Source organism: Contarinia nasturtii, unplaced genomic scaffold (genome assembly GCF_009176525.2).
Source record: "Contarinia nasturtii isolate CC-2019 unplaced genomic scaffold, AAFC_CNas_1.1 Cnas_scaffold_1037, whole genome shotgun sequence".
Classification (NCBI taxonomy): domain Eukaryota; kingdom Metazoa; phylum Arthropoda; class Insecta; order Diptera; family Cecidomyiidae; genus Contarinia; species Contarinia nasturtii.
This window is the reverse complement of record NW_022198383.1, coordinates 4,987,286-5,014,239: the sequence shown is the minus strand read 5'-3', so window position 1 is coordinate 5,014,239 and position 26,954 is coordinate 4,987,286. Positions and strand designations below refer to the sequence as shown.

The 26,954-nt window shown below is 33.7% G+C and overlaps 8 protein-coding genes across 12 annotated transcripts; 3 read left to right on the top strand and 5 right to left on the bottom strand.

Annotated features, from left to right (window-relative positions):
* Window positions 1-141: 141 nt before the first annotated feature.
* On the top strand, window positions 142-2,062 carry LOC116344339. Its single transcript, XM_031772828.1, has 2 exons — window positions 142-612; window positions 689-2,062. The coding sequence occupies exons 1-2, from the start codon at window positions 282-284 to the stop codon at window positions 1,885-1,887; spliced, it is 1,530 nt and encodes a 509-aa protein (XP_031628688.1). The 5' UTR covers window positions 142-281; the 3' UTR covers window positions 1,888-2,062.
* On the bottom strand, window positions 2,040-3,302 carry LOC116344340 (farnesol dehydrogenase). 2 transcript variants are annotated; one of them, XM_031772830.1, is made up of 6 exons: window positions 3,285-3,302; window positions 3,142-3,215; window positions 2,952-3,071; window positions 2,464-2,873; window positions 2,234-2,371; window positions 2,040-2,153 (listed from the first exon to the last, which is right to left on the bottom strand). In XM_031772830.1, the coding sequence occupies exons 2-6, from the start codon at window positions 3,188-3,190 to the stop codon at window positions 2,112-2,114; spliced, it is 759 nt and encodes a 252-aa protein (XP_031628690.1). In that variant the 5' UTR covers window positions 3,191-3,215; window positions 3,285-3,302; the 3' UTR covers window positions 2,040-2,111. The 2 variants fall into 2 exon arrangements, with proteins under 2 accessions (XP_031628690.1, XP_031628689.1); XM_031772829.1 differs by lacking the exon at window positions 3,285-3,302 and having other exon boundaries at window positions 3,142-3,274.
* Window positions 3,303-4,037: 735 nt separating this feature from the next.
* On the bottom strand, window positions 4,038-5,322 carry LOC116343832. Its single transcript, XM_031772090.1, has 5 exons — window positions 5,145-5,322; window positions 4,969-5,083; window positions 4,679-4,893; window positions 4,495-4,591; window positions 4,038-4,440 (listed from the first exon to the last, which is right to left on the bottom strand). The coding sequence occupies exons 1-5, from the start codon at window positions 5,248-5,250 to the stop codon at window positions 4,167-4,169; spliced, it is 807 nt and encodes a 268-aa protein (XP_031627950.1). The 5' UTR covers window positions 5,251-5,322; the 3' UTR covers window positions 4,038-4,166.
* A 1,072-nt stretch (window positions 5,323-6,394) lies between these two features.
* LOC116343831 lies at window positions 6,395-13,289 on the bottom strand. The gene is made up of 15 exons (XM_031772089.1): window positions 12,684-13,289; window positions 10,857-11,005; window positions 10,712-10,789; window positions 10,472-10,627; window positions 9,874-10,394; window positions 9,484-9,791; window positions 9,227-9,407; window positions 8,873-9,149; window positions 8,606-8,802; window positions 8,374-8,532; window positions 8,169-8,299; window positions 7,901-8,106; window positions 7,630-7,833; window positions 7,009-7,556; window positions 6,395-6,931 (listed from the first exon to the last, which is right to left on the bottom strand). The coding sequence occupies exons 3-15, from the start codon at window positions 10,753-10,755 to the stop codon at window positions 6,834-6,836; spliced, it is 3,030 nt and encodes a 1,009-aa protein (XP_031627949.1). The 5' UTR covers window positions 10,756-10,789; window positions 10,857-11,005; window positions 12,684-13,289; the 3' UTR covers window positions 6,395-6,833.
* A 1,823-nt stretch (window positions 13,290-15,112) lies between these two features.
* On the top strand, window positions 15,113-18,703 carry LOC116344551 (ADP,ATP carrier protein). Its single transcript, XM_031773163.1, has 4 exons — window positions 15,113-15,248; window positions 17,545-17,712; window positions 17,787-18,173; window positions 18,277-18,703. Exons 2-4 carry the CDS (start codon window positions 17,550-17,552, stop codon window positions 18,624-18,626), a joined length of 900 nt encoding a protein of 299 aa, XP_031629023.1. The 5' UTR covers window positions 15,113-15,248; window positions 17,545-17,549; the 3' UTR covers window positions 18,627-18,703.
* Window positions 18,704-19,008: 305 nt separating this feature from the next.
* Window positions 19,009-20,465, bottom strand: LOC116344552 (vesicle transport protein GOT1B). 4 transcript variants are annotated; one of them, XR_004201419.1, is made up of 7 exons: window positions 20,249-20,465; window positions 20,091-20,182; window positions 19,849-20,027; window positions 19,655-19,736; window positions 19,526-19,587; window positions 19,405-19,453; window positions 19,009-19,271 (listed from the first exon to the last, which is right to left on the bottom strand). XR_004201419.1 is itself a non-coding variant. In XM_031773165.1 (6 exons), the coding sequence occupies exons 1-5, from the start codon at window positions 20,271-20,273 to the stop codon at window positions 19,543-19,545; spliced, it is 423 nt and encodes a 140-aa protein (XP_031629025.1). In that variant the 5' UTR covers window positions 20,274-20,465; the 3' UTR covers window positions 19,009-19,271; window positions 19,526-19,542. The 4 variants fall into 4 exon arrangements, 2 of the variants coding, with proteins under 2 accessions (XP_031629025.1, XP_031629024.1); XR_004201418.1 differs by having other exon boundaries at window positions 19,405-19,587; XM_031773165.1 differs by lacking the exon at window positions 19,405-19,453.
* Window positions 20,466-20,784: 319 nt separating this feature from the next.
* On the top strand, window positions 20,785-23,541 carry LOC116344473 (protein penguin). Its single transcript, XM_031773025.1, has 8 exons — window positions 20,785-20,993; window positions 21,082-21,328; window positions 21,395-21,554; window positions 21,630-21,706; window positions 21,801-21,969; window positions 22,048-22,175; window positions 22,235-23,084; window positions 23,274-23,541. Exons 1-8 carry the CDS (start codon window positions 20,867-20,869, stop codon window positions 23,448-23,450), a joined length of 1,935 nt encoding a protein of 644 aa, XP_031628885.1. The 5' UTR covers window positions 20,785-20,866; the 3' UTR covers window positions 23,451-23,541.
* Window positions 23,542-23,547: 6 nt separating this feature from the next.
* Window positions 23,548-24,910, bottom strand: LOC116344479 (putative peptidyl-prolyl cis-trans isomerase dodo). Its single transcript, XM_031773036.1, has 3 exons — window positions 24,461-24,910; window positions 23,935-24,152; window positions 23,548-23,846 (listed from the first exon to the last, which is right to left on the bottom strand). The coding sequence occupies exons 1-3, from the start codon at window positions 24,522-24,524 to the stop codon at window positions 23,640-23,642; spliced, it is 489 nt and encodes a 162-aa protein (XP_031628896.1). The 5' UTR covers window positions 24,525-24,910; the 3' UTR covers window positions 23,548-23,639.
* Window positions 24,911-26,954: the final 2,044 nt, after the last annotated feature.

Genomic DNA, 26,954 nt, shown 5'->3' with positions numbered 1-26,954 from the left:
TGTATATATTGTGTGAAGTGTGCTAACACTGACAGAAAAGGCGTCCTGAATACATGACAGATGGGCGTCCATTTTATTTAAGTTTCTAGTGTGACAACTAGATGTCTCAATATTATGCGAAGCTTTGGAGCATATTGTTGTCAAAATAATTTTCCCATTATAAAAACTTTCACGAATTGTCTGCGTTAAAAGTCATCAAACAATTATAATAGTGATTAAATTGTATTTACGTGTCATGTTCTAACAATTTCTATTAAAAAAAAAAAAAACAATCGTAAGCAATGGGAGAAAATCGCACAGAAATAGCGGCTGCCGGCAAAAACATTGAGCAAACAAAAAATGTTGGTATTATACAGGCAACAAGAAAACGAATGATGCTATCAGAAGTGTATGTGCACAAAAATCGAAAATTAGATGACGATGCAAAAAATGGGAACCAATTTGAAGTGTTTCACATCTACGAATTTGACGAAAGTGATTCAAATGTAAAGATTACGCCGAAACTTTCGACAAATTGTACGGAACCACGGAAAATTATCGATGTTTTACAAAATTCAACTGGATCAGAAACGCCACAGCTACAACGTTTGATAGAAAAATTATGTGCCCAGAGTGAGTATTTTTTAAGATTCTATGCATTTTAGTTTAATTTAATATGGCTAATGATTCCGTAATTGCACGTCAATAGATAAAAAATGGTCAGAAATTCAAGATAATCAAAACGGCAACCAAAATGATAATGGCCCGAATGACAAGGTAACTAATGAAAGTATTAGTAACATGTCATCTGCATCGAATGTTCAACCAACAGTTCGGGTGTCTCTGCCAATGTCTACTCAATCCACTTCAACGTCTACCCAGTCCAAATCTGTTACGACACCGTCAAATATACCAGCGATTCGACTTAAATCGATTGATAGTTTGAAAGAAACTAGTAAGTCAATTACTGCCAATACACCAAAGACTACAAGTACACCAAAGGTCGTTCCCGTTCAGAAAACGGTTCAAGGACGTGCACCAGTTCAAAAAGTCAACAATGGTCACGAAAAAAATCAACAACCGGTTACTTATACCAACAAATCGACTTCAACACCAACACCAACACCAGCACCAACACCAACAGTTAAACTCTGGAATAATGTAATTCAGAACAATGCAACTGAAAAAGATTTTGACTATCTGGTTGTTGCCAACAAAGAAGAGGCTAACAAAGATAATTCAGTGTTTCGTTTGAAACCGACCAATGAAATGATTGAACATGCATCTGGAAGCACTTCTTCATCGCTGAAAATACAACAAGTTTTTGAATGTGTTACCGATGAATTTGTTGAAGATTTATTGGTAGAAAAAGAAAAACCACCGGCAACCAAATCAAACAAAGAACCAAGCCCACCTGTTGATACGATACTCGAGCAAGTTGTAAATAATCAAAATGCTCAAACGAACAAGGCCATTACATTCGTTCCCACATCAAACGGCCAATGCACTGACTATCGATGCAACATTTGCTTGTTGTTCAACGATACATATAACGATTACCTGGCGCATATGTGTCGCGTGCATCAATGCAATTATGTTTGTAGAAAGTGCCACGAAGGATTTGAACGTAAAATAGCGAAACTTCAGCATCTAGAACCGAATGGAGTATGTACACGTCCAGAGAATGCACAAAGATCTTTTATTTGTATTGTTGATCCACCCGTTATTTTGATGAAGAATGGCAAAGTATTCGCGTTTAAATGCAAACATTGTAGTTTGGCATTTCATAATCAAAGAAATTATGTTCATCATGCTCAGCGTCATGCCAAAACTTTTCGATGCAAGTTGTGCACAGCCGCCAAAGCACTAACATCTGAATTGATGCAACAGCATTTAAAACAACATTAATGTACCGTGTATGTAATATGTATACTCTACTGATAAGAAATTACAAATTTAGATTTTAAACCATTCAATACACAACATAAAAGTCAGCGATCTTTTCTTTGATTTTTTATTGAAAAATTCAGCAACAAACTAAAAGCAAAAACAAAATTAATTGAGTGATATATTTTTGATTATAGAGTAATATGATTTTAAACTAAAAAAAACTGATATTTAGATTCCATTTTTTATGCATGTTCACCAATCGGCTTTATAATAAGCTCATGCACCTGTGAATAAAATAAAATATATAAAATTAAAAATTGGCGTTTTTACTTTTTTCTATCTTTCTCTCTCTCTCTCTACTTACTTGAACATGTTCTCTTGTAGCAAGTGCATACATAACGGCTTGCGATACATCCTCCGGATCCAAAAACGGAATGTTTTGTATCAATTCCAAAATCTCTGGCTTAAAAATTTCCGTTTTTACAGCTCCTGGACTTATACTCTATAATTCACGAACCAAACGGGTTTGAATATAAACAAATTAAAAAAATTATTAGAAGCTTCTAGTGCATTTCCATAATGAAAATAACGTACAGTCACTTTGATTTTGGTGCCAAAATTTTGAAGCTCTTGTCGCATAACTTCGGTCATTGCAGTGACAGCAAATTTGGTCGATGGATAAATATTGAATGATGGATACATCCCAACAAAATATGGGATTTTATGCCCAGCACAGCTGTTGATATGAATTATGTGTCCGTTTATGTGGCGTTTTTTCATTGACTGGAATGCCTCACGTGAGGCCAGCACAACAGCGAGAACATTTGTATCAATAGATTCACGTAAATTGTCGGTATTATTCGGATCTAATAGATTCATAGTTTTAATGATGCCCGCATTATTCACCAGAATGTCAGTGCCCCCCAAATTACTCTCAATCCAATTGAAAGCACTCTTTATGTCAGATTCTTGTGTCAAATCGCATTTGATTGCATATAATTTACCTAAGGGGAGAATCACAAAAGAAAAGAATTGAATCAAAAAGAAAGATCAATCTTTATTTATTTTTTAATATAATTTACCATTTGCCGAATTGGCTGGAATTTTTTCACGAAGTGCATCTATACGTTCTTTACGTCTTGCCAAACCAACCACATTTACTCCAGCCTTTAGTAAATCCAATACGATTGCAGCACCAATTCCTGAATTTATGAAAATGTCGAAAACAATAAATATTGTGTGATTTTATGATTTTTTTTTTGTTATTTTCACCTGACGATGCTCCGGTGACAACAGCCGTTTTTTCATTCCATCTATCCATCGTTCACAAAATCCTCAATTTCTTTCTGTTAAAGTTGAAAAAAAGAAGATTTTTCAATTTTTCAATCACATTCGAATGACGCTTACAAACATACTAAATTGTTGAAGAAAATGGTAGATGTACGTATGTGCCTTTATACTCGCTTCTTCGAGTAAAAAAAAGTTTTCTTCGGACTTCTCATACATTACGCATTAGTTATTTTTGTTAGTCCGTTTTCGTTCGTTTATTCTCATCTTTCTCTTCCATTCTTTCTTCGTCAGTTGCATTATCGCTGTTTTCTTTTTATAATACACGTATTCACAGTTCGTCGATTCGAAGCGAGAATGTTTATACTTTTCAATCCAACCAATGTAATCACCATTTATTTTATGCAGTATTTACAAATTGCAATCTATGCATGTCTCCGATTGCGGTTAAAGATGAGATAAAAACTAGCTAAAATTGCGTGCCTATTTATATTTTACCGCGTTTTTTATTTCAATATTCCACTTCTGGTTTTCAAACAAATCGTAACCTAAATGTTTCACTTCAGAGAGCTTTCGGAATCAAATGAGAGCTCACATTATTATCAATAAGTGCAATTGAAGTACAATATAGGTTCCAGCGTTCAAAGCGGAATTTGTCTTCATTTTCGATTGTATTCTGTTCGGACATTTATTATATTATAATTCGAGCTCGGTATAGATTTAGTAACAATAGTATTCTTTTCGCTCGAAATCTGCTACAAGATTATATGTATAATTTAAAGACTGTGTTGAATACATGTTTACATGTTCCTGTACAGAGAAAGAGTCTGAAATGAACAAGCTGTGATTTCAATTTAAATCATTGAATAATATTATTCAAATTATTTTTTACTGTTCATTTATTTGGTATACTGTTAAACTATGAAAAATCGTCTGAATTTTTAATCCATCAAATTTCCAATTACAATACAATTGTACACACTATAGATTTGTTAAGATTTAAATCAAATTTATTGCTGTGCGGTTGCCTCAGTTTCTTCTGTATTTTGTGGTTTTATTTCGTCGCTTCTTGAAAAATATTGTAATTTTTGAATTCGGTTTGGCAAAATATTGCCTTGAAGAGAAAGATCGCCATTTTCTAAATTCACCTTATTGTAAAATATTTCGCCGTTGATGAGAAGACGGTCGGTTATTTTGAGATTATTTCTTACAAATTCACGTAGTTTATCATCAAATATTAACACTCGATGCCATTCATTGCTAAAGTTTTTATTCAATTGTTCACTGCAACGTACAAAGAGTTGAGTTAATATTTAAACATTATAAATTCATGCTTACGTTTTTTCAGAATTTGTAACAATGTGAAATGCTGTGGCGTTGCCGTCATAAATATTACTGCCGATCATTCCTAATAGCTTGACTTCATTCACTGATTCTAAAAAATGATGATTTAAATATATTTTCGTGAATTTTCTATTTAAAAAAAAGTTAGACTAAATAAAGAAATATTGTTTAAATCTACCTTTAACCAACTGTTCCAGATCATCAGCACTGTTGTGATTATTTTTCATTCGAATAACTTTCGTTGCAAAAATGTGCGGCAACGATATAAATTTCTTTCCATTGGCAACATTTTGATAAACAATTTCACCATGTACGTAAACTAAGTCATTGTTCGCCAACGCAGGCAATGGTGTTTCAATTAATTCAGCGCTGGTCTTAATATTATGTGTCACCCTGAAACATTGAATAAATTCCTATTTATAACTTCTCAATTCAAGCATATGCATCGCGGTTTTCAATGAAAATTACCCAATCAATTTACCAAGTCCATGTGTGGCTGTTCGAACATGAAAAGAATCAAATCCATTTGGTAATGATAACACTTCGTTTCTGACTCTTCCAATTAATTTGACTTGATTGCCGGCTGAAATATTACAATAAAAAAATTAGTAATTTGAATCTATTCAAAAATCTCAACAACATACATTTCTTTTTAGGCTTGGATGTAGTTTTTTGCGAACAAAATGTCCTTAATGTTCCTTGTGGACTGCATTGCAAAATCGTAAACCATCTGAGATGCGAACGAAACATTTTCACAAAATATCAATGATAACCTATTTAAGAGTTATGTATACACAAATTTGTGAAATGTCAATAAAAATACAAACATGTGAGCGGACATCTGTCAAAACGACAACTGTCAAAAGGTACCACACCATTCACAGAACTTTTCTGTCTAAAGTGTTTATTGAACGCATTTATACGGTTTTTTGATATCATTCAAGAAAAGAGTCACATTTTTAAGATTCAAAATCAATTTATTGCCAGAGTATTTCTAGTCTATTTCGTCACAAATCTAAATATCAATATTAATTAGACTTTTTGTGAAATGTTTTTGTTTTTGTTTTTTTGTGTGTGTAACTGTGTTCGTATCTACTTGCATGATTTACTGAATTAAAAAAACGTAAAACGGTAACCGAAGTTGTTGTAGATTAATGCAAAAAGTTCCTTAAATTATATAAAAACGAAAAATCCAAATTAAAATCGTTAAAAACTATAATAAATAAAAAAAATGTAAATATAGTAAAAAGATTAAAATATGACCGAAGAATTTTTTTCCTACACATACAATTTGCAAAAAAAAAAAACAAATCACGTTATTGTATTCCTTGGGTTTTAAGTTTCTTATTTAGTAGTAATAATAATAATAATATTAGAAGTATCTAAATACTTTTCTGGTTCAATATAGAAAACTCTACAAACAAAACAATATGCCTCACTGTAAATGTGATTCTTGTTCAAAACGAAAATGTGCACAGATTCGCTAAATACATGTATTAAAAGATGAGTTTAGTTTCTATGCGTAGAGTGCGTATGTGTTGCTTTCATTTGCACTTATAAAAATGTGACATTAATTTAGTTTTTTTCCCTTAAAAAAAAAAAAAAAGAAAATGAAAAGCACATTATACAACATAAATCTAATGTGTTTTAAGAGAATAAGAATGAATCAAATATCTTCTCATTGATTTATCATAAAATACTTTTATAGGATAGTTTACATCGTGTTTATCTAAATAAAAAAAAAATAAAACATCAAATTACGTCACATATATCTAAAATAGACGCGCAGTTCGAAAATGTTCTTTTTGAAATGTCTATCTAATGGATGTTCATTCGAGAATTTTTTTATGGGTGAATATATGTGTGTGTGTGTGTGTGTTTTAATACAAATGAATTTTATGACTTTGTTGTTGTATATTTTAAAAATACGCTAAAGAAATTCATCAATTTGCCCATAAAATATTATCGATTGGCATTTGTTATTTTCGTTAATATCACACTTGCTTAATACATTTGATGTGACTAATTTAAATAAAAGGAGCAATCGCAAAAACGTTATTTTTCCCTTGTAATACTGTTTCATTGGATTTTCTACTGGATGCTTGAGTAAAGTTTTTCATCTAAAAAATGCAGTCAGTTTGGTATGTTTAATCGTTATTAATCCAATGTGTGAAGAACATACGCATTCGTTGGTATTACACCCCTTCTAATTGAATATGATTTAAAAGAAGAAAAAATAACGGAATAAAGTGTTGAAAAATGCAAACTTGAATCATTGTCGATTTATGCTCTTAGGCCAGTTATAATCTGGTATTGGTCAATCGATTTTTTTTTTATTGTTCGATGGAATAGTGTTTGGTCTTTTTCCAAAAACTCTTGAAGAATCCCTTCTTTTTGTGTGTATTTGGTGTGGTATTGTATTCCATTGCACCTGAAATATTTGGCAATGATTAGTTTTTTGATTTATTGTATTCAAGTGATTTGATTGAAATGTGAATTTAAATTTACCTGCATCGAAAGATCGATGAGCGGTAGGAATTTGAGCGCCCTTTTCCTTTTTATCGGAATCTTTTCCTTTTTCGCCTTTGCGAATGAGCAAACTGGTAACTCGCCGCAAAGCATCAGTTGGTGATTTTTTGAAGAAATTTGGCGACAGATTTGGCGGCAATGTTAACGGTTTTCGACTGGATGTGCCCGCATCCCAGGCACGACCACCGCAATGAATACGATCTAAATTCTCATTGGAAACCGGCCGATTTTGCCGTTGTTTGGGATACCATCCTCGTGCAGGGCCACCAGCTATTCGCAACATTTCACTACTTAATAACGCATGGTTTATACTTCGTTGTGGTTGTCGACCATTTAGCGTGCTTCCGGCTATTATTATTTGTAATTTAAGAATCATCAATGTTAATTGGTCAAATGTTGTTTTATTTTGAATTTTACCTATGCCAACGATGGATGAATTCAAACTATTCATAGGCCGTGGTGCTGTTCGGCTGCCACCACTTGGCATCTCTTGTGTTCGTCGGTGTGGTGTTCGTGGTACATCACATCTAATATTAAATTAAATATGATTAAGTCATTTAAGTATTTATACGACTTGTTCGATCGAGAATGTGTTCTTACCCTCTTGCAAATATTGGGGTTTCTGGAAGACTACAAGATGTTTGAAGACGTCGTTCTTCATGTGGACTGGGCGTTGTGTGTTTTATGTATGGCATACGTTTTCTTGAATTCGATAGTGCCATGCGATCATGTGAGTGTGTTGAATGTGTTGTGTGCGGCGACATGAAGATGTTCGAGCTTTTATAGTGTTTTGAGTCCATTGACCTAAAGTAAAATGTGTGTCAAATTTAAACATTTATGCGACATAAAAATGATGTTTGCGTTGACTCACATTGTTTTAAGCGTATTCTCTGTAGAGGGGCAACGATGAGGCGGAACAGGTGGTGCACTCTCGATTGAATCACGATATCGATTTTCATACTTTTTGCCCAACGATGTGGATCGATAACTATGTGAATCAGGCCAAATTTTGTTTTCGTATACATCGGCATTACTTTCGGTTGGAAGTGGTGGCAATGGGGGGAAACCGTCAATCTCCTATTGAATGAGAAACGAATATTTAAACGAAATTTAAACTTTGTCGAAGTGGAATTACGTACATCTGCACTGGATGATGGTGGCGATGGTGGCAAAGCACCGAACACATGTTGAGATAGTAACATTTCTTTTGCGCTCTCGGATTTGTGAACACCAGCCCGAAAACCAAGTGGACGTCTTGGTGCTTGAATATCTGTCAAAAAAAGTAAGAAAAATAAAGTTCAATTGAATGATTTTGTATTCAATTTTTCGCGTTTTTTTTCCTACCTGGAACTCTCACAGAAATTTCACCTCGTAGCAAAGCACTGATGTTATTCTCAATCTGACGAAGTGGAGCAGGTTTTCCCTGTGATTCACTCTCTGGCTCTTCATCTTCTTCAATTGGTGGAGCCAAATCTCGGCGTGGTGTCGAAACTAAATCGACTCCTATTGTAATAAATAATTTTAAAATCCCTTCGTCAACTATATCAAAATTGATTCAGCAATAAAAAATATATACCTTGATTGACCGGGGCTGGGGCATTAATGATTGGCAACGAAGCGACACGCATAAGTGGTGCATTCAAATCATCATTAATATTGATTTTATTCGATGAACCACCTTTATTATCCCTCGAATAATCTTTTGATTTTGATGGTGTTAAGCTGTTGGTATGCATGAATTGACTGTCAACTGGTTTTGACCAAAATGAATGTCTGAAATGAATGAATGATAATAGATTAAGTGACCGCAAGTTAATGTCAAATGCCAGTTGGTAATCCATACTTTGCGGAATGAAGTGAGCTCTGCATTGACGGTAATGCCAAATCGATGCTATGCCGATACTTTGGTATGTTTATCGGTGGTTGCGGTATGTCATTTGCTTCTTCAATGTTCAGCAATTCTTGGCTTGATTCCAATATTGATTCAATTTCGGATTCTTTTTCTGTTTCATGCGATGGCACAAATTCCGGTATATCAAACACTTGTTTACGGTCGCGTCCCTTGCGAATGACATACGTACCATTTGGAATGGTATTTTTTTGCAATGGAACTACGTCCTCTGTAATGTCAGTAAATAAATGTATATGTCAAGACAGGCACATTGAACTATGACGTAATTGCGAATTTTTTTTTCACCCGAATCGGTAACAATTGAACCGGCTTCATCTTCTGTGCTGCAAATTGGATTTTCGGGCGGGTCTGGCCAATCAGATGAAAACGAATGGTCTGTACTTAAAATACTATTGCACGGTGTTGATGCCACACTATTTTCACAGTCAACAAAATTTGATGGAATCGCAGGTGGTGCTGATGGTAACTATAAATGAAATACAACAAAAACCTTTAGTTGACAAACAAAAGCTGACATTTTACATTTTTAATTTAAAAAAAACCTTCACATGTTTATCCGTTGTGATATTTTCATCCATTTTAATTTCCCATGCGATTCCACATTTCAGGGGTAACGTTAGATCTGGTTGAATATTTTGTGGTGCATGCTTAGGTGATGGTAGCGATATATCATCCTCTTGTTCCATTTCTTTAGTTTCTACTTTGATTTCGATGACTTGTGTAGATGTATCACGTTCAGGTTGGGCATTCTCCAAAGAATCGTCCGAAAAGTCCTCTTCGGATGTAATTAAACTATGGCGATTATCAAAATGCGACAAGCTAACCGTTGTTGCTAATGGCTTGAAGTCCTCTGTAAATGGTGACAACATAATATATAAAAAGTCACATTAATTTTGTTCACGTAATAAATAATTTGGTAAGTTCAAACACACCTGATGGGCTGTCCGTTTGTGTAACTGCTTCTTCATCTTCTTCTTCTTCGCCGTCAGTAGATTCATCATTCAAATGCAATTTTAATTTTTTATCAGTTAAATCATGAGCAGAGCGAACAACTTTTCGAGTCGTTGACGACTTTGGCTTGACCGGTGATGATCGACCCGGGTAAATTGTGACTGGATGCTCTTTTTCCATTGTTTCAGGCAAACGGGCAACACCACGAAGCACCGCATCATGTACAGCACTGATATCAATGCCAAGCTTGGTTCGGCCATTCGTCATAAGAAAATCAGAATCATTGCTTTTATTGGTATTCTTTGGTTGCATTGAGCCTGGAAGACTGGCGTATTTGGATGGATTCACATTTATTGGACGAGCTTTGGGCAGTGTTGTTTGACACGGAATTGATTCCGCATCCATGGCACTGCCCGGTGTATCATTTCGCAATTTAATATCACCAAAAGATCTCTTGTTCTTAAAATTGTTGTCACTCTCTATATTCATCAATTTTAACTCTCTGTTAAAAATAAAAAATAAAAAAAAATGTAAATTCAAATTGTAAAAATGCAAGTGCAGTTTATGATTGACACTCACTTTTTTCCATTCATGCTCATGTATCCATCATCTTCAGATTGATTGCCCTGTGTCGGTGTTTCCGGTTCTTGTTCGATGTGTGGCAAAGAGTCGGGGTCTTCAAACTCCGACAACACTTTATCCAAAAACTCAATTGATCGCTCCACTTCGTCGCCACTATTTGACGAAAAAAACACATTGTTATAGTATTTGTTTGCTCTTTTTAAAGAATCACCTATATTTTCACTTTAAGACACTTACTCGGGCTGCTTCAGATGAAATGATTTCAAACTAGATTCAGACATAATTGTGATTGCTGTAACTTTTATAGCAACCAATCTGAAAATTGTTCAAACAATAAAATGTGAATATTTACTCGATTTCGGTTTTATTTCGAAACACTTACCCTGAATCAAGACAATTGAAAACATGCAAAAAAATCTATTTCTTTCATCTGATCGAAATATTTCACATTGCTTCACTATACAAACTGCGTAGTATTTAGAATCCTCGTTCCAGTTGATTTCTCCCACTCAATTTCAATAAACGCTGTAACTGTTCAAATGAAAACAAACACAAACAAATATATTTTTATTACGTTAGCTCAGTTCATTTTCGACGAAGCAAGCAATAAACAAATGACGTAAAAAAACTCGTGCTATCATCATTGTCACCTTTTTACATCCAAAAAAATAGTGCTTATCAGCGAAATGATTTTCAAACCATCTTTGTTCAAGCCGATAATTTATTCATTCGAATTTTCGAGCGAACTGTCTTTGCCTGCTTAAATCGATGAATGGAAAAAATGTGATTCCTTGTCGGTTTATTCAACTTTATATATAGAAATACAGCAAAGGGTTAATTCAGCCTATAACATGCACCGAAACGCGTATTGTTATATGTCATTTATTGAAAAATTTCTATTCTATTGCTTTGCTATATGCTATACATCACATTGTTATTTCATATCTGATGAATGTGTGTATGTGGATTATTAGCTTTTGTTGAATAAATTGGGAATATAAAATTAGAGCTCTCTATAAGTCAATAAAAAGGTAAAATGACGAAAGAAAAAAATTTGAACTTTTGGATATATTGATCAGCCCACTTGAAAACCGATTTGAAGCACAGCGTATGAGAGGTGAAAGCAGGAAAAGTAATCAAATCATTGTTAAATCAACAAAAAAGGACTGATTCACATTCGTAACGAGATACATGGAGAGAGAGCAAAAAAGAAAGCAAAGAGCGAAAGCAAACACCGAACAAAAACACCATGATAGAAGGCACACACGAAATGCGAAAAAAAATTCATCCGGATAAATACCTGCACTTCTTATTACGATATTTGATGTTAGAACAGAAAGACAATTAAATATTAAAGCGTATTAACACTGTCTATTTATAGCTGTGCATATGAAACGTTACGAGGTGAACATTTGGTAACGAATAGCGCTTGTGTGTTGTTTCTTTTTCTCACTCGTTTTCCATTTCGGTGTGTGACTATAGGCTATAGCCTATATATCTCAGTCAGCATATTGTAACGCGCAGCTTGCGTATAAATGAGAGATACAATGTTGCGTGTGTTGTTTTGCAACTCTTAGCTCACACTGTCACTTAATTTTGCCGAGAGTGAAGACATGCAGCATTTTTAACAGCAACAATGACGACAGACTCGTAGCGCAACGAGAGTGAAATATGTTTTTTATTTTGTTAAAAATCAATTTTCATCTGTCGATTTTAATTCTGAATTTCGGTTAAATTGTTACACAAACATCAAAATAATCACACACAAAAAATCACCGTTTTCATCAATGAAAACTTTATTGTTTTGCGTACGAATTCGACTGGAATCGATTTTGGTGTAGAAGCTACTGACTCCCGCACGTAAACACACGCACACATTCACAGCATTTTCCATGCACGTAGTTGGGAGTCTGGATTTTCCTACACTTGAAGTACAAAGACCCGAGTAAATACTAACACACACGGCTAGCCAGTGTTATACACTTGTATATGTTGATGGTAAGCAAGCAGGCAGGCAGGCAAGCAGCAAAAGCACGTAAATGCACTCAAGACCAAAAGTCTTTCTATCCAAAAATCAATGTAACCGAATCAAAGAGGCGTCATGTACAAAATTTCTATGCAAATTAGCTATGCTCTGTAGAGTTACTCGAGATTTATGTATATCAAATACTAAACAGAAAGAAAAATTCAATAATTTGATTCAACGCACCGAATGAATGTTGTACTCTTTATGGATTATGCTTTCCTTTTTCTCTTTTCTTTTTTCAATTGTTGTCGCCGAACCGGAAGAGAAAAAATCGAAGTGATTCTACACTAAATCTTTTGTTTAAAGCAGATACATAAGGATCGATTTGAAGAAAAAAAATCAACCTGATCATCAGCTAAAAACTTTTATTATCATGTCGAAATCATTAACACAATTTTTGTTCGCACCGTCTTTCAACACCTTAGACTGTCTCACAATTCACACACAAAACGTTCCATACAAATAGGCATGCACCGAATTAATTTTCAGACACACTATTTCCCAGAGTTATTTCAACACATTTTTGTTTTCAAACAATGATATTCAGATCGACTTAATTCAGAAACGAAAAATGAACAATGAATATACGGATTCTACACATAAAACGCACAAAAATTAAATTTCCGCTACAGTAACAATTTATCGATCGTCATTTTGGAGTTTATAAAGGAAACTTATTGGAACTTGTCATCTCCAAAGTGAATATTGTTTTGTTTTTTAAGCGCATATTATGTTCTCTTCGTTTTCGTTCTCTCTTCTTCTCTTCTCTTTTTATTCTATGTACTTGACTGAAACAGTGAACAGTGTGTGCACCATACATTTTTCTTGTATGACAGTTGAACGGGTATGTTCAGCCAACCGAAGTGAAGGCTTATACCCAGGCAACACAGTTATTGACTTAACTGTTAACAACACCATTACCTACAACACTTAAAATGTCTCTTTTTTGCAAAAAAATGATTCAAATCATCTTCTGCATGCCATAAATCTACTTTACTACCATAAATTTCGTTTAAGTCGCATCTGTGGGAGAAAGTCCGTTCTATTTCATTCAGAATTCATAATTTGGAAGACGACACAACGTCATAAAAATTCCACAACAACAAGATAAACGTTACAAAATCAGAAATTGTCTCTCTGTTTCACGAATGAAAAAGCAAAACAAAAAAAAATTGCCCACAGAATATCTTCTACGTAATTGAATGTATTTATGGTATTAAGAACACGTGATGCCTACGAATTGCGTGAATGCAGAGTAACAATTCTCAGCGAAGTAAGATAAAAAGTCAAAGCCATTCGTTGGATTTTTGCCAATGATTTTCTGATGAAGTCAATGCCAACGCACGCCAGATAGTATGAAAATTCAATTTGACTTTGTGCTCTATAATAGTTAACATTGGCAGTACAAGTTGTTTTGTAAATCGAATTGTATGATAAAAATAAGCACTCAACCACTTGCTTATTTCAATGATAGCATCCATTAATACTTATCTCATCTGATTGACACCGATGACTTCGTGACAAATTAATCAATTATTTGTATTACATATTTGTTTCATTGTTTTTTGAAAAAAATCTGAAGGTTTTTTCAAAGGAAAACAACTAAATCAAAAGAGAAAAGAAAAAAAAAATTATGAATAACAAAATTGAAAAAAAAAAAAAAATTATGAAATTTGGCGCCATAATATGAATCCCAAGTAATTGTTATTATTATTACTGATATCATTGTCGGAAAAAATATCTGGTAGAAAATGTAAGATCTCGTAATAAGTTTCTTCAAAACGTGGTTAGATAATCATTTGAATTTGGTTTCACGTTTAAATATCGATGAGAATTTTCCTCGTTTCACTGTACTGCAGTATGCTAAAGTAAATGAAAACTTATGAGCAATGGTAACAAAGCAAAATAAGGATACATTTGTAGGAATTCATTGCACAACATTTTGAAGTTAGAAAATATTTCAAATATTATTCATGAATGTACTGTAACAAAAAGAACCCCGACATATCATATGACGGCCAGTGGTTTTGACGATGATTTCGATTATCCAATAAGGCATTGAGGCTAAGGTCGGGTATTTTTGTTATCGGAAGCTTTGGTTCGGCATTATTTTCTTTGATAAAATTAAATAGTTGAAACAAAAATTCAATGATTGATACAGTTGTTTTGATGCATTACTTTGTTTTGCATTTTTTATTTTTTCTAAATTTGTTGGCACTCTCAACGACCGAACACTATTAGATAAAATTGTTTTTTTTGTATGCGTTCAGTGGCGTTTCGTTCCGTATAAAATATAAAAACGCTACAGCTATGTGAAGTACCGTGTTAAAATGCCATCCGCATGTGTGTATGCGTAAAATAGAATTGATTCGTATAGACTTTGACACCAGCCGATGATGCTTCGGCGAATTGATGAGAAATGCCGATGAACTATTTTTTGACAGAAATACATCGACGAAGCGAACCGAGCGATCAATGTATGCGTGTCATCTTGTATCTATGAATGACGGTATTCGGTGCGACGCAAAGAATAGAACGCACACACTTGCATCGCGATACACTAACACAACGAAAAATCAATGAGTAAAAAGTTCTTGCTTCGATCAGCTAAAATACCAGTTCTGCTCTTCACTTTCCGCACAACGGTGGTTCAGTGAACACACAAATCGATCCAACGTCTAGCATTCAAAAGGCTTACGCCCCAGTGTATTTATCAACCCGATTTTACCGAAGAATCAACAAAAACAGGTATTTATTTTCGGTATTCATTCATTATTCTTTTATTGCGTTTATCAAATCAATTTGGTGAATGCATTTCGAGTACATTTTTCTATGTAGTTTCAATTAAAGCAAGTGCTTCTGTCACCACACAGTCACACGTTCTGCCACATTTTGTTTTTTTTTTTATATTCGTTCGCGAAACAGATTAAAAAAATGACTGTTTAATGAACATTAATTGAAAAAGGTGCAAGATAAACGTATTGAAAAGTGCATTTGAATCGGATTACCGACAATTATTACAACTTGAAAAGAATCATTTGACGAAAAGTGGTTATGTAACAATACAATGTGAGCAAAACTAAAAAAGAAATGCCTGGTGATGAACGCCGCCATTACAGTTCCTTGAATGAGAAAAAAAAGTCATTTTATTTTAACGCGAATCATTTTACTGGATTAAGTGATACATAGGCAACGTGATTGAGACACTCCAAATTTGCTTACGTAAAAGATTTTTCAATCAGCTCCCATTAAGATTGAATAGAAAAAAAACTTTCTTTTCTCTCTCTTTTTTTCCATTAAAAATGTGTCCAGTTGCATTTGAGATATCATGTTTTTCAACAATTCGCTTCCGCTGAATAATTTTTTAATCAATGTATTATCTAGTGAATTGATTTGGATCGATTGGCGCATTTTTACGTACATTTTAAATAGGTTTTCGTGTCGCTGTAAAAGTGATTCACTCACACATGGCGCATTTTATAGGTTACGACACATGCACGGGACTTGGCTCTGCAAATCAATAAGAACAATTTAGTTCATACGAAAAGTAATGACATTGGTCAGATTATATAACCAGATATATTTGGTTCAGTACACCTTCAAAGTGGCTTTCATTTCAAATTTTTAATTCAATTATATGTGACGATTTTTTTCTTCATTTTTGTACCCAATTGTACAGCAGCATAGCTCATGAAAAAAAAAATGAATTAAACTTGGATGACGTACACGTGAAATTGGCAATATGGCGCCCGGCATTGAGAAATATTAAAAGAATAAAAATTGAATGTTTTATTTGTCGTTTTTGTATCGAATATTTTTTTGACTGAAGTTTTATTAGAAAATCAGTTTATGTTTCAATCAAATTCATTGCCAAAGTCAATTAGCAAACGTTATGCTCAAATTAGAATTTTAAAAAATTAACTTTCTTATATAAGTCGATATAAAGGCCATTGTGTCTGTATGTATGTGTATTGTTCACATTCACACTTATATATGCCCGTATACATACACGTGTCGTCGTAGCATTACGCTGCGTTTGCGTTGATTTACTAGACTTATCGTGCTTTTGTCATCATTTCAATCGCTTGTTGCCAGCCAATGATAAATTCTGAGCATTCAAAATTCACTTTGAGACTGATTAACGGTCGGCGTTAACAAATAAATGAAAAAACAAACAGAATTAAATACGAATCGATCTTTCTTTTCTACATTTACTTATATCGATTTTCTTTTTCAAATATGACTGTACCACGTGCAGTTACACTTTTTTCTCATTGTTCAATGAAAATTATATAACAAACATCTGAACAATAACTATGCAAACGGTTGTCGTGCAAATATTGTGCACTAATGATACACGTAGCCAGTTCATAATATACAGAAAACAAGACAATTCTCTTATCAAGCATTAATTTATTATATTTTAAATCCATCCAATGCTTGTACTTTATAATGAGACTAATTTCATGAGAAGCGACAGTCATAAAATTTATTTACTGCAAATTGCCATAATTCAAAAACGATATGCTTTCTTAAAACAGTAGCACAAGAAAATCTGCTCATCAAGACCAATTTTTCGTAGAATTACAACCTACAATCAAATTAGTCTGCGTATGCAGCTGATATTGCAATAAATCAGTTCAATAATTAGTCGTCGCAACATTGAACGAACGTCATCATTTTTTTGCTTTATCATTTCTTCAATAAAAGTATCTACATGTGATATAGTGTCAACCGTCAGCTTAAATTCGTATACCGGATTTGTGCTACGCAATACTCGTTGCATTAGTATTGTGTTAAATTTTGCTGTAGTCTCAATGAGTATTCGACATAAAAATAGCTATATTCTGATGGTGAACATATACATCACGTGCATTCATATATTTTACACTGAGAAGAACTGATTCATATGTGTAAAAGAAGTTTTAATTAAGGCACTTAGTTGAAAATTGAATAGCAAAATCACATATACATATCTTAATTTTATAAATTTGGCTCGATTCAATTGGAAATATCTGTTTATCCAATTTGTTTATAAAAATAGAAAAAATGCCAGGACTTGGTGATCCAGTTGGTTTCCTTAAGGATTTCGCTGCAGGAGGTATCTCCGCTGCTGTTTCAAAGACAGCTGTAGCTCCAATTGAGCGTGTGAAATTGCTATTGCAAGTTCAAGCCATCTCAAAGCAAATCGCCGCCGACAAACAATACAAAGGTGAATTTACGATTTTCAACACATCAACATCCGAACAAGAAATAACAATCGTCCGTTTATTTTCATCTGAATAGGTATCGTCGATTGCTTCGTCCGTATTCCAAAGGAACAAGGATTCTCCGCATTCTGGCGTGGTAACTTGGCTAATGTCATCAGATATTTCCCAACACAAGCTTTGAACTTTGCCTTCAAAGACAAGTACAAGCAAGTCTTCTTGGGTGGTGTTGACAAAAATACTCAATTCGGCCGTTATTTCCTTGGTAACTTGGCATCTGGTGGTGCAGCTGGTGCCACATCGTTGTGCTTTGTCTATCCACTTGATTTCGCCCGTACTCGTTTGGCTGCTGATGTTGGCAAAAGTGGTGCTCGTGAATTCACTGGTCTTGGTGACTGTTTGAGCAAAACCTTCAAATCCGATGGTCTTGGTGGTTTGTACCGTGGTTTCGGTGTATCAGTACAAGGTAAGCAAGAGATAAAGTAACAAATCAAGCTTTGGTTCAACAATTTAATTTGCGATCATTTGTTTTTTTTTTTTAATTTTCAATTCTATTCGCATAAAATTAGGTATCATTATCTATCGTGCTGCTTACTTCGGTTTCTACGATACTGCTCGTGGTATGTTGCCAGATCCAAAGAACACACCACTCTACATCTCATGGGCCATTGCTCAAGTTGTAACCACTGTTGCTGGTATCGTGTCATATCCATTCGACACAGTCCGTCGTCGTATGATGATGCAATCGGGTCGCAAAGCCACCGAAATTATCTACAAGAGCACAGTCCACTGCTGGGCTACAATTGCCAAACAAGAAGGATCTGGTGCCTTCTTCAAGGGTGCATTCTCAAACGTTCTCCGTGGTACTGGCGGTGCTTTCGTGCTTGTCTTGTACGATGAAATCAAGAAGTTGTTGTAAATTTAATTTTAAATTTAAAACACGATAAATACACTGAAAAAAATGAATAAACAAAAAACTTGAAAAAAAAAAAAAAATAGTAATCTGATTAAATAAAATCATTTCACCATTACAAACAAAGAAATAAAATTCCATATGGACAACTAATCGTATTATGAAACAAAATAAATGTCAATAAATCTGAACTGAAACAGAAACCATTACAAACTATAAAAAACACAATTGCTTACTGATGATGAATAGAATACCTGTTCGTTGATTTAGGTGAAGTTATTGCGTAGTTTACGCTTGTGGCGGAACCAATCATTAATATTTGCATAGACCTTGTTAACGTACCACAAGTAAAATCTGTATGGATGATAGAGCAATAAAATACAAAATCTTTTTGTTTGGCATCACCAAATAGTAAATTCGCTTTTATTTCATATTTTCGAAGGAATTTTAATTGAAATACTGAAGATATCACTTTAGTTGGTATGCGCCTTAAAATATAATGAGGAAGTATGTGAATTTAGATAAGGATGCCCCCTTTGAAGTGATCTTGGGCTATCGTTGAGTTGATCGATACGGTGTGGCACAGTTTCACATATCAAGTTTACAAAAATGTAATTGATTTCATTATCCGAGCCAAAGCTTATCGTCTTCCTGTAATGCATTTTAATTGAAAAAAAAATCGAAAAATTCAGAAAGTAAACATAGAAAAAAAAAACATAGAAATGATTTATTCATCTTGTTTATCTCATTCTACGACAATATTACTAATGATTAGATGATTTACATTCAATGCTCTCCGCTTTATGCAGACACATTTTTAGAAAGGATGAAATCTTAAGTGAATGATTTGTGGAATTAGTCATCAGTTTGGTCGCTTAGCATCTTCATATTAAACAGGTACTCACAAATACTAAATCCTAAATCATACCCTTGTTCTTTCAGAGTCACCAGTCAAACGATCAATGACCTGCATACAAAAGAAAATATAAATATCATTGCTATTCCATAAAGTCAAGTGCAATTTATTTTATTACCGTGCTAATTCCAGGCAAGTTGAGAAATCGTCCCAAAATTGGTACTCTTCGTAAAAAGTTTATGGCAACTGGGAAAAAACCGCTGAAATAAAGTAAAAAATCATTTATTACTTTTTCTCCAAGCATGTGTTCCAAATTATATGCAATTTCTTCAAGCACAATAATAATAAAATGCAACTGATAAGAAGCCTTACCTAAACAATAAGAAAAATCCATAGGATTCAATTATCATTCCAATTAATGGCCATCCTAACAAAACGATGACAATTCCACCGAAAAATGCAAGCGATGATTTGATTTTTTTACGTTGCACAAAAAATCGGAAGGTTCGCTCCAGACCAATAATGCAGGCCAAGCCACATATGAACAAAATCTAAAAATAAAGCAGCTCAATTCAAAATGCGAACCATACACAATTTATTGAATGTTATCATACATTTCCAATTGCTAAGAGTCCTTTATCAAACAGCAAAAGTACACCAAGAAATACAAATGCAACTCCAAATCCGGCCAATCCAACTCCAATTTCTGTCAATAATATAATAATAATTAAAAGGACTGGGTCAACGCTTTTTCTTGTTTTTGCTTACGTACTCTGTGTATCAGTAATTTCGAACATTATGAATTCCTACAAACTATTGAGATGAGTGTGTTTTTATCGAAATAATATTTGATTTCCTTTGATGGGTCATTAAAATAAATGCAAAACTAGTGACATTAGTTAAAATAATGGTAAATTTCTCTATTGTAACTGACGATGAAACATCCACGTCAAAGACGAAATGTCAAGCAACAATTTGCTGGATTTTTCTTTTGTGTAGCTTGTTTAGAGGCAGCTGTCAAACAATGAAATTTAATAAACACAGTATATGAATGACAGGTTGGCAACATTGCTTCAAACAAATCCGTAACTTCGTTCAGAACGAATGGATAACGTTTATATTAAAACGATATTGTTTCGAAATTGAATATAAATGACATCAATTTAATTAAAATAGAAAAAATACCACATTTTCATAGTGTTTTCATATCCATTTTTATCGGGAGAGTAAAACGCCGATTGATTTAAACTTTTCTTTCATAGATGGCGCTACGATTATCAGAAACATTAAGCACGTGTAAATCTAAAATACTGTCAAAATATTTAAGGTTTGATATAGTTTATACAAACCGTGTGCCAGAAGTTTTATTCAAAGAATATTCATTTAAATAATGTCTGAATCAAAGAAAAGAGTTGCCGATTCGGGTGGTTCGACTCAAGCAAAAAAGCCAAAGTTTGAAAAGAAATCAGCCCCGAAATTTAATTCAGAAAAAAGTGGAAATCCGTTCAAGAATTCAGGTAGAACAAAAACACGTTTTCAACAACAATGTTTTTTTTTCTTTTTTTCTTAACTTAATGTTCTTAATTTGGAACTTTTTTGTGCTAGGAAATAAATTTGGTAAGCCAAATAACAAATTTCAGAAGCCAAACGGCAAATTCCAAGGAAAATTTCAAAAACCGGCTCCAAACAAATTCGACAAGTCTGATGGCCAAACACAGCCGGCTGGGACCGAAAAAAAAGACTGGAACAAGTTTAAGCAAGAGAAGAAAGAATTGCGTTTAAAGCGAAAGGCAGCACGAATCGGATTTGATAAAGTTCATGAAGCGAAGCAACTTTACGAGAAACTAAAATGGTATGTTCAAATGACGAATTTTCATGTTGAATGTTTCGAATAATGAAAAATTCGTTTACTGTTTAGCAAATCAACCGAAAACAAAGCCGAACTTTGTCGTGAACTTCACAAAGTGTTCAAAGACGCAGAAACATACCAAAAGATGGTAATGGCACATGATACAACTCGTATTGTTCAATGTATGTTGAAAAGAGCTCCAGCTGAAATTTGCCAACAAATCTCTGAGGTAAGCATTTGCATTACATTATTCGACGTATATTTTTAAAATTAAGCCATTCATGAAAATTTCACTCTTTTGAAGGCTCTCATTCCCGTTGTCAGCAAGCTGGCCATTTGTGATTATGCTCACTTTGTTGTACCACGCCTATTGAAATATGGGTAAATATTCCATTACTGAAGCAGCAACTTCATTCTTCCATTATATGTTTGGCATTGATTTATTTCCAATTTTTCTTTTATAATTCTGCGCCAGGTCCGCGGAAATTAAGCGCAAAGTAATTGAAGCCACATATGGAAATGTGTTTTCGATGTTGAGCCGACCAAAATCGACATCAATCATTGATTCAATTTATCTATCGTATGCAAGTAGCCAACAAAAGGCTTTGATGCGACAAGAATTGTATGGCGATCTTTATAAAAAGGTAAGACATCATTTTGATAATATTTAATGTGGTGATAATTCATATTTTGATGTGAACAAATTCTATCGATATTGACAGGCCAAAGATAAAACGGTTAAATGTATAAAAGATACTTACAAGAATGCGCCACACGAAAAACCAGTGGTTCTGGGTTCAGTCAAAAGTAACTTGAATCATATTGCTAATAAAACATTAGTTGATAACAGGTGAGTTCGTTTTGTGTCAGGTCATTTTTCTATTCGTAACATTTATTTTTGATTGACAGTTTGGTTCATGCTGTGTTGCTCGACTATTTGAGTGAATGTAATGAGGAGGACAGAGGTGAAATTATTGCAGACTTTTTGCCACACATTGCAGCATTGGCAAGTACCAAGGATGGCGTAAGAGCTGCCATGTTTTGTTTCTGGCACTCGATTGTCAAAGATCGACGGGCTATCTTAAAATCGGTGCGTGAGCATCTCATCAAACTATGTACACATGAACATGGTCATGTATTCATATTGACTATTATCAATTCAACGGATGATACAAAAGCATTGAAAAAATCAATTTTTGATCCAATTTTCGCTGAAATTGAATCGGTGGCTGCCAACGAATGGGGAAGAAAGGTGATTGACTGGTTTGTTGCACCTGAAGACAGAGCACGCTTCCATCCCCAAGTTATTGGACTTATCGAAGAAGGTTTGCAATATAGTAAAAAAGACAAGGAAGTTCGCCGTACTGAACTCTTGGAGCAAATTAGTGAACCATTGTGTAAAACAATTATCGAAAATCCATATTTCTGGTTGCGTGGTGGTCACATTGCTATTACAACATTGAATATTCTGAAAAACTGTAAGCATGATCAGGCACAAAAGAAAGCCTTAGAAGCTGTTGCCGATGTAATTTGTAATGTCGATTGGAAAGTCACGCCTAAAGAGGTTGAAGAAGAAAACAAAGAAGTTGCCGAAATTAAGAAAAAACTTGAAGCCAAGACCGAAGAATCTAAAGATAAAAAGGATATACCGGAATTGGTACTTGGTGTCGAACATGCTGGTTTGCATATAGCGCTCAAAAAGATTATGAAAATTGAACAATTTCCAGCAGCACTGGCAACAAAATTGACAGAAGAAGTGGTGAGATAACAGAACACATAGTCAAAACAGAGCATAAAATCGCACTTGTGTAGCAACGCGACTACTGATTAGCAAGCATATTACCACAGAAGCACGCTCTTCATTAGTGACGATTTCATCCTCTGAGTTAAAGACAAGATTATCATTATGTTCTTATTGAATTTTTTTTTTTTTTTTCAATTTTTACAGGTCGAAAATTGGCTACCATTGAATCGTGCCACATTCTTATTGATCAAAGCATATGAAGGTGGTGATGAAGAAGTGCAGCAAAAAATCAAATCATTGGTTACAAAACAGAAAAAATTGCTGAAAACACACAATCACGCAGGGTCAAAAATTTTAACTGAACTACTCGGTTTGAAATAAGACTAATGTCAAGATCAAAAAGTTATATTTTGTTATTTTTAATCTTTGAATAAAAATCGATATCAATACAATGTATGTATTAAATTGAAAATGCCGCTTTTGAATGAAAAGTAATGTGTATTTATTTTATTTGTTTCAAAATGCGAAAATCGCTAATAAAAGTATGTGATTGCGTAAATGCATGTAAATTTATTTGATTCGCTCGATGATATGCAATCCAGAATCGGTTTCCGTAATTTCAGAAATTTCTCCAATTTTCAAGCTGAATGCAACATCTTCGAATGCCTTTTGCATTTGTCCACGAGAAAAGGGCCCCAGGTCACCACCACGCTTTGCTGAACTACAGTCCGAGTATTTTAGTGCCAAGTCAGCCAAAGTTGTCTCACCAGACTTGATCTAAATAAAATTATTGAAAAAAAACTAATTGATTATGGCGAATAAAATGAAATAAAATAAATGTTTTTATAAAAATCGATATATTCACCTTTTCATAGTAGCCAGTCAGAATGGCACGTGCCTCTTCTTTGGTTCGTGTAATGTTGTCTTCACGCCATGAGCTCGGGCGACGGCTATTTTTATGTTTGACCAATAAATGAGCGCATTGAACTTGGCTTAGATCTTTGGACGAATCACCATCAGCGGGTGATGAAGGTAATTCCCATTGTGATTCTTTAGTATAGACATTCAAGTAGTATGGCAATCCTATTGAAAAAGAAAAGGAGATATTCCAAATTTAATTTTTTTTTCTTAACATTGTTATTGATTTGAACTTGTTATCCAGTAAATGTTGGAATTCGTTATTTGATATTAGAATATTGGCTGAAACACTGACGAATGACTACTTCCGATTCTATTGAATCTTTTTTTTCCACTTGGTTTCATTTTTTAAATTAGCAGCAACAACAACAATAACCAATTGACCAAGGGCATCAGTGTTAAACGGTACGAAGATTCTTCGTATGCAAATGAAAGACAAAAATGAGCTATTGATTAGTTGCAAAACAATTTACCGGTACTGCGACTGGTCCTTTTCTCCCAACCGGCGGGAACAATTTCTTCCGTTGAATCAGCCATGTTAAAAAAATTTCTTTACCAATATTTCTTTATCAACGCACTAGAAACTGCAATTTATTTTCAAATGGATTGTGTGGCTTTTATGAAAATCCTGTTAAAAAAGCACGATTTTAATGCGTTGTGTTTAGTCACTGACTTTTTTTTGTATTGAATTTGCACAACGAAATGTCAAAACTCAGAGAAAAAAGTTTCCCTCCAAATATAGGTGCGATATTAATACGGATTCCGTTTGTAATTCAAAATATGTTTACAATCGTATTCTCATTATAACTTGAATGAAGAATGCATTTAAAATCAGATGTGGACAATTTATTTCGATTAAAAACCATTAGAAATTTCTTCCGAATATTTATTCTTTTTTCACATCTCGTTTTGACGTATGCCGATGAACGCACCCTCTACTATCTGATTGCATCTGTCAAAACATAACATCGACTTTTTAAAAAAAAGAAATAGTAAACAATAACACATTCGGTAATTTTAACTATGATTACCCGAATTTTTTTGCCCGAATCGATTTATCGAGTAGAATCCATCGCTAAGTTCAAGGATTATTATATTTTTGGGAAAATCGTTAGCGATCATTGCAACAGTATAACAATTTTTATCGTTGACGTTCGTGAAGCGAACGAACGAGTAACATCGGACCAACAATTGATTGGGATCATTTCAAAAGATGCGAGTAACATAAAAGGATTAATCAGTGATTATATTAGATTTGAAATTGATAAAATCAATTCACTATTGGAATTTAAAACAGTTGAACTACCCAATTTCATTTCAACTCCAAAGTCAGTACAAATTTTTCTATTCGATTTTAATAAGTTTGTGGATTTATCTCAGCGAAATGATGATCGAAAATGGTGCCAAAGACAAGACACAATATCACAATTATTACGTTTAATTAAAATTAAAGAAGAACAGATGAATAGAGAATCGCATGAAAGTCAGGATAAATCCAATAAAAATCGTCTTATTTTCTTCTTAATGTCTTTGGCAACGTTCACCCAAACAAAACTCTCATTCCTCAATTCATCATTGTTGAAACATTTTCATTTTTGGGTTTCAAATTTGGAAAAATTAACGAAAAGAAGGTATACATATTATATTACAAGATTTTAAGCAGTGAACATTATATTTATTAATGTCTTTCATAGAGTACTCGTTTGGACGATAGCTTTTGATATTATTGCTGGAATTATTACTATGTTATGGTTGTGGCGAATTTCTAATGCTGACGAGTATTTGATGCAGTTGACAATGGTAGGCAAATGAAATGCATAAAATTGTTTATTTTGATATCAAAATTAGTAATTCAATATATTCCTCTTTGAAGTTTATATTGAAACAACTGCAAGGCTTATTAGATGAACTCAAAGGCAGTCCGGTGGGATTAAAGCTAAATGTGGACTTGAATAATTTCTTCATTTCATGTTTTCGTTACCATGTTGATTTATGGGCCACATTCCTGGGTATATTTTTTTGTCTATCGATTAGACTATAATATAAGATTTGAAACCTATAATCTAAATCTTGAATTGAATAAAACAGTTGATTTGTCTTTCAGATATCATTTCGCCATTGGTAAAATATTTATTTGTACCGCTTGCAATTATTGGTTGTTTTGGATTATCATTTCAACTATCCATGTTGGCAGATCTGTTGACTGTGATTACATTACACGCACATTGCATTTACACTTACGTATCAATGTAGGAACAAATGACATTTCAGCAACTATTTTCTGACCATGAGATAATTTAACATATCGATTTACTCCATAGCATACATAAAATTGAAATAAATGGATTATTTGGTGTTTGGCGTGTAGTATCAGGCCGTCGAAAAAATATTCTGAAAGGTAAATGAATCATTCCACTCCTATTGATAACTAATTTTTTCAAACAATGTTTTTTTTTTCATGCATTAGATCGGATTGAATCATATGAGTATACAAATCCACAATTGTATTTAAGTACAATTTTTTTCTCGGCGCTATTATTTTTGTTCCCCACTAATCTTATTTATTATATCGTATTTGCAAGCGTAAGTTAATTTAATCGCTGTTTGAATAAGTTTTATTTGGCCTTATCTTAAGTGAGTAATAATTTTGTGACGATTTCAGCTTCGATTTGCAATCCAGTGCATAACTTTTTTACTAACATTTGTCCAACAAAAACTACTATCAACCCCAGTGGCATATATATTTAAATGGTCCCTTGGTCAATATGCGAGTTTAGGTAAATCTTCATTAAATTCTCAAAAAGAAATAATTTATTTTGAAGCGATACTTTGAACTTCTTCATATATGTCAAGGGAATATCTCCAAATTAATTGTGTTTTTATCTTTTTTACGTAGATAATTTTGAAGTAATGCCTATGGAGAACATTCAAAATGGTACTCATTCCGTGGCATTTTTCTCGATAAGG